This window comes from Camelina sativa, chromosome 13 (assembly GCF_030686135.1).
Source record: "Camelina sativa cultivar CO46 ecotype springtype chromosome 13, ASM3068613v1".
NCBI lineage: Eukaryota > Viridiplantae > Streptophyta > Magnoliopsida > Brassicales > Brassicaceae > Camelina > Camelina sativa.
The window spans coordinates 25,154,408-25,163,965 of NC_141892.1; the positions used below are offsets into that span (position 1 = coordinate 25,154,408).

At 42.6% G+C, this 9,558-nt stretch overlaps 2 protein-coding genes across 2 annotated transcripts; both read right to left on the reverse strand.

Moving 5' to 3' along the window:
• Positions 1 to 813: 813 nt before the first annotated feature.
• LOC104737513 (translocase of chloroplast 159, chloroplastic) lies at positions 814 to 6,141 on the reverse strand. Its single transcript, XM_087481164.1, has 2 exons — positions 5,613 to 6,141; positions 814 to 5,510 (listed from the first exon to the last, which is right to left on the reverse strand). The coding sequence occupies exons 1-2, from the start codon at positions 5,671 to 5,673 to the stop codon at positions 994 to 996; spliced, it is 4,578 nt and encodes a 1,525-aa protein (XP_087337290.1). The 5' UTR covers positions 5,674 to 6,141; the 3' UTR covers positions 814 to 993.
• A 35-nt stretch (positions 6,142 to 6,176) lies between these two features.
• On the reverse strand, positions 6,177 to 7,199 carry LOC147929994 (uncharacterized). The gene has a single exon (XM_087480814.1). The coding sequence runs from the start codon at positions 7,197 to 7,199 to the stop codon at positions 6,177 to 6,179; it is 1,023 nt and encodes a 340-aa protein (XP_087336940.1).
• Between the last annotated feature and the right edge of the window lie 2,359 nt (positions 7,200 to 9,558).

Consider the following 9,558-nt stretch of genomic DNA (forward strand, 5'->3'; position numbering starts at 1 on the left):
TGCAAAGATAGCAATGTCACTTAAATATAGAGTTACCTAGTAATGAGCTTGTATACAAGGGACTTTAGTATTGTGGAAATCTTACTTACGAACGTTTCTCCTGGGCATTCTTATCCTTAAAGTTTCCTTGCTTTGTCAGGTCCGAAAATGACAAAATTAAAGTAGTCATTATCTTTCAAATTAATTAGACGGCACAAAACAAAACACCATCAGGTTTCTGGACCTATTCACCTCTCAATAAGTTACAGAAACGTTTTTTTCGGCAGTTAAAAAAACGATTAGAGCAGCAAGTTTTGTCTTTTTCACCATTAATCACGGATCTTGACCACCTAAAAATCGAGCTAATGCTTCCAATGATTTGCAGATAATTGCAGACTCTGGTTATCCTTTAAAGTAGTTTAAGGCTTTTGCTACACTAATTAGAACACATATTTCATAAAGATCACTTTTGCTACATCAGTTACAAGAAATGTCCTTTATTCAGAGTTCGTCTGTTAGGAGTGTGGCAGAAGAATCCTTAACAGATTTCTGTACTACTGTGAAACTAAAACACATACCAATGCCTGTACTACTGAGAAACTAAAACACATACCAATGCCTTCAACGGGCCAAGGAAGAACATTCTGGTTCTAGTACAAAAAAACTCTTATTAACAGGGTTCGCAACTGTTTCTTCAACGAACGTTTAGTATCTTCTGCAGAAAATTTGAAGTAACAAATTAGCAAACACAAGCCGAGCAACATCATTAGCATGAATGTAGAACCAAAAGAAAACTACACTAGGCTCCATTATCATCTAAAGAACAGTAAGAGAAGCTGAGAAGAGCTACTGAAAGTGAAAAATTACTGATACATGATAAATCCGAAGGGGAACCTCTCAACAGAACAAAATACAACTTTGATAAATCTCAACAAAGTTTTTATTAAAGTAGGGGGAAAAAACATTAACTGAAACCAGTAATATAAAAAAGATCCTTCTGCAGCAGAGATATTTTTAGTACATGCTGTACTTGTCGTTCGTAGCTTCTGGTCGAATGCTCTTGTAGATGGACATGGCAATTGGAAGAATGGCCGTGAGAGCAATCTGCAACTGATCCGAGCTGCTGGTTCTGACTGTGATCTGTCCGCTCATCTTGTTGTTAAGTCCTGCACGAAGCGCGATCTTTGAGTTCCTTCCAACAGAGACTTGAGATTGGAGATTGGCTCCAAGGGCTAAATCGCCTCTCCACTTCACCAGAGAAAGCCCTAAAGAGGATTGGTCCTGCCCAATTGGGAAATCAGCTTCCCTAAGCCTGACCTCGAGGTTCGCACCATAGGCAGAATCTCCCTGTGATCGCATTGTCCCAGTGCTGCCCACAAGAACAAACCTTTTCCCCAGTGCTATTTGATCCTCGAGTTTAACACCAGTGGCAATGTTTTCTCCCAAGAAAGTCACTGACCCTCCAACAGTCGTCTTGTTCTTCCTCAAGTTCTTGAATTTGGTTTCTCCTCTAACCACATATGCCAGCTGCTTCCCTACATTCTGGATATCGAACCCTGCCATAGTGGATCCATTCTCGCCGTGCTTAGCAGACACCGACGAGTCCAAATGAATGTTGAACTCTTTCTTGTCCTTGGTGACTTGGACAGTAGCTGTAGCAGGGAACCGGTTTGCTACAGCAAGACTATGTTCTGCATTGACGCCGTCATATCCACAATCATGGTCCCAACCATGGGTGTCCAACACTGGCCTGGTTAGGAGTTGTGAAGTGGGCTCCAGAAAACGGTATCGGTAAGCTGAGTTATCACTATCAAATGAAGGTGGCAAAACCATATCGGGTAATGGAACTGGCACTGCAGCTGGAGCCCCATTTTCTGGATCATCTTCTTCTCCCAGATAACCAAACTCACTTTCACCCACCTTCTTCCCGTTTTTCTTCATTTCTTTCATCCTCTTCAATTCCTCTCTCCACTGTTTCTTCTGCAGGAGCTTTACCCGGTAATCATACTCCTCGAAATATGCCTTTCTCTGTTCTTTTGAGAGTTTTGCAAGTTGGGTTTTTCGAAGAGGCTTAAATGGTGGCAGCTGGTCATACTCGTCATCTTCCCCATCGTCCTGCTCAGAATCAGATACATCATCAATTTCAATATCAGAGTCAACACTATCACCACCTTGGTCTCCAGGGAGCTTAGGATGTGCACGGGACTGCAACAGCCAAGACAACAAGTAAGGGAGAGGTGGGGATCGAACTCGGAAACCAAATACTTTACGGTGGTCGATTGGTTCTTGAGGCTTCAATAGAGAATTTGCTTCAGACAAAACCTTTAGGGAGTAGCACAATAACAACAGCTGAGGTCTCCAAGTTTGGCCATTCGGGAGAACCTTCACTCCCTCCCGGTTCTTCCTACACAAGGGGTGATTCTCAACAAGAGAAACCGGATTCATCAGACTTGGGTTCATCAAGCGTAGATCACCAACGGCCTGTCCTATAGACTGTTGCACTATGTGTGAGCACTGCGCTACAAACACATCATAGTTCAATGGGGTGCCAGATGGGCCATCAGGAGGGGCAGAAGCAGCATGGGTCAATGTCACTATAGCGTTTTTCCATATGGATGAACCAAGAGAAGCGGTAACCGTCTTTAGCAAGGGTAAATTGTTCAAGTCCCTGGTCTGGGTATCAAGTCGATCCACATAAAGAACAATATCAGGGGGAAACTTCTTCATTACCTTCTTTATAGAGGACAACATTTTTGCATTTGTACTTTGATCCATCGCAGCAGACTTCAAACCCGGAGTATCAATAAAGTTAATCTTGACACCACCCACTGTTTCAGAAATTTCCCTAACCGAAGTGGTTGAGAGCCCAAAAGCATCAATGGACGTCTTCTGATTTCCCAAAATGGAGTTTATAGTAGCACTTTTTCCCACCCCGGCTTTTCCAAGGACTAGTATGTTTAGAGAGAAGTTCAAATCTTCGTTTCCCTCAGCCTCAGACTCCACAGCTTTCTTCTTCGCAGCATCAAGACTGAATAACTGCCCAGTTTGTCTCCCAGCAAGTAGTGCAAGACGGTAAAGAACCTGCGCTGCAATTGAATCTTCTGCCGAATGCCCCAACCTTTGCAAAAGCCTCAAAAACTTCACACGAAGGCTTTGTAACTTTTCCAATTTCTGTTTCTCTTCCTCGCTCAAGTTAACCTCAGTCTCATCCGCCATTGTAACATTAGGATTGGAAAAGATGTTGGAACGGTTTGCACGTGGAGCTGCTGCAGGTTTCAAGGGCCTTAACGATGAACTCAAACCAGCTGGTCTGTCCATAGAGAAAAGCTTTGTACCATCTTGAGATGTTATGGTAAAATTGCCACCTTCTGAACTTCCGCCACCAGTGGCTGCCTTCAAAAGTGCAGCCAAAGCTGCAGAATCAAACATTTTCTCCCCACCTTCATCCTCTGTGTCTACATCCTCGTCAGAATCGGTGACAATCTGGCCATCAATCCTACCTGACATACTGTTAGAAATGTTTGCTTCATCAGAATGTGCCTCAGTACCAGAAGAAGCCTTTTCCAGCTCTGCTAAGAACTGTTTTGCAGCTTCAGAACTCCCAAATATCATCTCTTCAGTTTCTTCTTCACTTTCAGACCCATCAACCCCGATAACACCTTCTCCAAAAGGTTCCTGGTCCACTTCCTTTTCTTCAAAGTTAAACTCACGAGAAGAAACAATGTCTTCGACTGGGAGCTTGTTTCCACCCTCTTCAGCATTGTCTCCTTCGGAAACTTCCGGAACCTCCGGGTTAGGGTTTGCTTCAAACTGTGACTCAGCTGCGGGATTTGAATCCTCTTTTACATCAATTGAATCTACGTTTGAACTTTCAGAAACAGGCAATTCTTTTTCTTCCACATCCACTTTTGGTTCGTCAGACTCTACTTTGGCTGCCTCTGATATTTCCTTAGCAGCCAATTCAATATTCCCATCATACGCAGCAGTCAGGTCGTCAGGTTCCTCAATACTTGGGATGGTCTTCTCAACCTCATCATCTCCACCATATTCCTTAATTTCAGCCTCCTTCGCTGCCCCAACAACCACAATCCCTGGCTCTGCAACATTGATATCAGCATCAACAGACTCCACCACAGAGGAGTCAACAATAGAGTCTCCTTCGCTAGTCAACTTCTCTCTTCTTACCTCCTCAGTGGCCTTGTCAGATTCAAGTTCAACTCCACCACCTTCAACTTGGCCAACTGGTTCAAACTTATTATGAACATCAACAATGTTACCATCAGTTTCCAGCACCTCACTCGCCTTTACATCTCCAACAACCACAACCCCTGGCTTCGCCACATCTACATCCACAGCTTTTATAGCAGATGAGTCCACTACAAAGTATCCCTTGTTGGTTAACTTAACACCTTCTTCTTCATTAACAACGCCACTGGACACACTCTCCTCCTCCTTGGTTCCATTGTCAGCTACTGCACTAGCTGCCTTAATTACCTCAGCATAACTCATACCCTTATCCAATCCGTTAGCTTCTACCATATCCTTCGGTTCAGTTCCACTTTGGACAGCTACAACCTCTGGCTCTGAAGCATTGGTATCCACAGATTCTGGTTTAGGGGAATCTGCTCCGCTAGTCAATTTTTCTCCTACCTCCTCAGTGGCCTTATCAGACTCAGGTTCAAATCCACCACCATCATCGTGCCCAATTTGATCAAACTTATTAGACACTTGAAGAATTTCCTTATCGGCATTAATCTTCAACTCCTCACTTCCCTTGGCGTCTCCTACAACAGCGACCCCTGGTTTTGCCACATCAACATGCACAGATTCTACAGGGGACGAGTCCACTACGACGTCTCCTTTATCAGTTAACTTCACACCATCTTCTTCAATAACACTATCAATTTTATCGTCAACATCAACTTTTCCACTCAACTCACCCTCCTTCTCATTGGTTTCATCTGCCTGTTTCACCTCATCATCATCTTTTTTCACTCCAACATCTTCTTCCACATCCTTCACTTTACTCACACTCACCGTTTCCGTTTGCGTTTCCGTTTCCGGATTCTCATCCACCACTACACCATCTGCGGAAGCTTGTTTCTCTCCAACATCAACACTCCCGTTTTCAATCTTACTCTCACCATCGTCTTTAACATCTTCCACGCCCTCACTACTAACCTTCTTTTCCTCCACCGCAACCCCAACACCATCAGAAACATCCTCCGGCTTCGGAGATAACGAGGAAACATCATCTTCTCCAATTGTTTCACCAGAAACAACCTCAGGCTTAGTAGTCGTAGCAGAATCTACCTTTAGGGAATCTTCCTTTAGGGAATCATCCTTTAAGGAATCACCCTCGCCACCATCCTTCTCCTTATCGGCGTTAGGTAAATCATCAGCTACACCCTTATCAGAATTACCAGACAAAGCCTCCGAATCCAACTCCTTCCCACTACTCACAGCGCCACCATCATCCTTACTGGCGGCTGCAGCAGCAGCGGCGGCGACAACGGAAGCATAGGTTTTTCCTATAACCAAACCCAAAAAAAAAAAAACTTTCCGATTACAACCCTATTTCCAAAAAAAAAAAAACACAGATTAAAAGAAGAAGATAGAAACGAGAAAGAAACCTGATTGCCCCGAAGCGTAGTAAGGGTTGGTTGGTTCTGGAGTTACAGACTTGGAGTCCATTTCCGCTTTTGCTACTGGAGGATTTATCAAAACTTTATCTCCACAAAAACTTGTGGAGGAAGGTGAGATAGCGATAGGGTTTAAAAGGGTTTTAGGGATTTTACCCTTTTTTCTATGATTTGAGAGAATTTTGGTGCTCCCCTCTTCGAACAAGAGAGAAGAATTGGGAGAGATAAGGTCAGTGAGCGAACAAAAATAATATGACTCTTTTGCTTTGGGATTTTATCTTCTCAGTTTGTTTTTTGAGGATGATGCGAAATTACTTATTTACCCTCACCTCTCTAAGTTGGTGAAGTCTCCAATGCGCGCTGCACTCTTAAACGCTGTCGTATTTTTAAAACTGTTCTTTTTTTTTTTGCTCAAGTGGGTAAACGAAGAGTTTTTTTTTTTTTTTTTTTTCACTGAATAATATAAATTAGAAAGGATATTAGCTGTTTTATCTTTACAAAAGCACCCACTAACCAGCATACCAAAAAGTACAGGAATTGCCATCCTGAAGAGCTCTATAAACGAATAGAAGCACAATCAGAGACAAAAAGGTTATGAAGCCAAAAAGGATATCCGATTGCTACATAAGATTGACGGCGATCCTCTCTTGTAACACTCTTTGCGATTAAATGAGCGACAAGGTTAGAGCTTCTTTCTTCTAACCACAATTTCCACTGCAAAAAACTTTCCAGGGCATTACTTATAGAGCGTGACTGAAACTTGAAAGAAGGCCAAGCTGGAGGTCTTTGAACAGCTCCCATAAGAGCCGAATCCTCAGAAGCAAAAACAATCTTATCAAAGTTTAGGCTTTTCATACTTTCAATTGCCCATAACCAACATAGAAGACTAGCATCCATCTTGCTAAAAACTGAAGCAAAGGATCTTCGACTATGCATAAGAATTTCCCCTTTCTCGTTTCTTAAAACCCAAGCAGCTCCTCCTGTACTCGTTTCTTTATCCCATGAAGATCCTAGGTTGCATTTTTTCCATCCTTGGACCGGAGGATACCAACCTTTTTTCCCCAAATCCGCTTTCGACCTCTCAACTATCGCATCTGCAACGGTTAAGGACTGCGCATGAAACCACTGTGAAGCATTATCTCTAATCTTGGCTACTGTTCTAGAAGCACAAAAACTTCTGCCTTCAAACGAGAATAAGTTCCTGTTTTTCCAGAGCTGCCATACAACCCATGGGAAGGCTGTTCTAACTTCCACAGGATATTTCGAATTTTTGCTCACCAACAGTAGATAATAGATGTTTTGGAAAACTGATTCAGAATCAAACCCATTGCATGGGACAGGAAAATTAAACATAGCCCAAACCTGTCTAGCAACTGTGCAAGAAAATAGTACATGATTGACTGATTCCCCTTCCAAACCGCAGCTTTGACATCTAGAGTCAACCTTCATCCCTCTCGATAACATTTTATCAGCAACAGGAATAGCTCCACTCACTACTTTCCACAAGAAATTACGGATTTTGGTAGCAGTGCTGATCTTCCAAATCTGATTCTTGATGGGTAAAACTGAGGGTTGCATCAAAGCTTCTGTTAGTAGATCAATCTTTTCTCTCTGATAAGCTGCCTAGTAACCAGACTTGACAGAATACGCACCACTCTTAGTGTGTTCCCAAATCAGATAATCCTCTGAAGACATAACAGGTTTGATCTTGAGAATTAGCTCCACATCCCTAGGGTAAAAGTGATATTGCAACTTAGCCAAGTCCCAAGATTGAGTAGTGGTATCCAGTAAATCCTTCACCATAAGATCCAGATCAAACAGAATGTTTTTCATAAGAGGGGCTCTCATGATCCCATCTAGCACCCACCTAGATGACCATACAAAGGTTGAGGCTCCATCTCCTATCATCTGTCTGAGCCCTCTTTTTAGAAGATCCCTTCCATGAAGGATACTTTTCCATGCATAGGAGGGTCTATAGCCAAGAGTTGCACTAAGGAAATCGCTATCAGGAAAATACCTGCTTTTGAAAAAACGTGCAAATAAGCAATCCTTGTCTTGCAGCACTCTCCAAGCTTGTTTAGACAAAAGAGCCTGATTGAATATTTGGATATCTTTGAACCCCAGTCCGCCCGCATGTTTTGGTAAGCAAAGCTTTTCCCATGAAATCCAATGCATTTTCTTTTTATTTTCTGTTGAATCCCACCAGAATGCTGACATAGCTGAAGATAAATTCTCACAAGTTTTCTTTGGGAGCTTGAAGCAGGTCATAGCGAACACTGGCATTGCCATAGCCACCGACTTGAGCAGAATCTCTTTTCCTCCTTGGGACAAGGTCCTTGCAAACCAACCGGACATTCTACCTTTCATTCTATCATGAATGTAGCTTAACATCTCCACTTTGGATCCACTAAAGCACTCAGGTAGGCCAAGATAGGTACCTGCTCCTCCTTCTTTAAAAATCCCCAACCTAGTTGCAATCATTGTCTTTAAGGACTGCTCTACCTGGGCTCCAAAAGTGATTGATGACTTTTCCAGATTAATCAATTGTCCTGTTACCTCCCCATAATCAGAAAGGATCTTTTGAAGGGCACAACCTTGATCCTCTGAAGCTTTGATCATAAACAGACTGTCGTCTGCGAATAGCAAGTGATGGATAGCCGGACCTTCTGTCGAAAATTGGATACCATAAATCTTACCCTCTGATTCCGCTTTGTTGAGAAGATGAGTAAGTCCTTCTGCACACAACACAAACAGGGCAGGGGATAAGGGATCCCCCTGTCTAAGTCCTCTCTGAGGATTGATAATACCAAAAGGCTGTCCATTTATCAAAACAGTATAAGTGACTGAAGTCACACAGAACATAACCAATTGCACCCACCGTTGATGAAACCCGAGACCCAACATCAAAGCTTCTAAGTAACTCCACTCCATTCTATCATATGCTTTGGACATATCGGTTTTGACAGCCATAAACTCCTTCGCGATAACTTTGTCTGTCCTCAATCCATGAATGGCTTCATGAGCAATAAGAATATTATCTGAGATGAGCCTTTCCGGGATAAAAGCAGACTGATTAGGCGACACTATCTCAGAAAGAAGGGGTTGGAGTCTTGACATGATAATCTTGGCCACCACTTTATACAGTACAGAACAGAGGCTAATTGGTCTTAGATCACTCATTAGAGAAGAGTTTACCTTTTTTGGTATGAGGCACAACTGAGTGAAGTTCCATTCTTTTGGAAAGATACCCGAATCAAAGAAAGCCAACACCTCAGAAGTGACTTGATGACCGACAATATCCCAGTATTGTTGAAAAAACATACCAGTCATCCCATCAGCCCCAGGAGCTTTAGATGGATTGATAGAGAAAACTGCATTTTTAACTTCCTCTTTGGATACTTTAGCTAGTAACGATTGATTCATCACATCAGTAACTCTGGGAGTAACACCTTCTAGCATTGTTTGAATATCGACCGGAGAAGAAGTGGAGAAGAGGTTCTGAAAATAACTGGCCGCCACTTCACCTTTGGAGGCTTCTGATCTGTGCACTATGCCATTTGGATCTTGGAGCTTATCCAAACCATTCTTAGATCTCAAGTTTTTAAATGAAGCATGGAAGAATTTGGTGTTTCTGTCTCCTTCAAGCATCCATTTGTCTCTACTCTTTTGTTGCCAGTGAGATTCCTCTTCCTTATTCGCTTCAACCAACTTGTTTTTCAAAGATCTTAATCTGGATGCAGAAGGATCTGAAGAAGACTGAACCAATTCCAATTCGTTTTGGATGGCAATGATTTTAACTTTTGAGTTCATCTCATTCTCCTTCTTCCACTTACTAAGCACTCTTCTACAGTCTCTAATTCTCTGTGAAACTGGAGCTGGAGCCGAAATAGCAGATTGCCTCCATACCATGCTTATCGCTTCTTTAACTCCTGGCTTG

Bases quoted from the DNA above. Each gene is read 5' to 3' on its own strand.
- LOC147929994 (XM_087480814.1), bottom strand. From the start codon at position 7,199: ATGCAACCCTCAGTTTTACCCATCAAGAATCAGATTTGGAAGATCAGC.
- LOC104737513 (XM_087481164.1), bottom strand. From the start codon at position 5,673: ATGGACTCCAAGTCTGTAACTCCAGAACCAACCAACCCTTACTACGCT. The intron at 5,511-5,612 runs GTTTCTTTCTCG...GTTTGGTTATAG, and splicing joins CTACGCTTCGGGGCAATCAG to GAAAAACCTATGCTTCCGTT.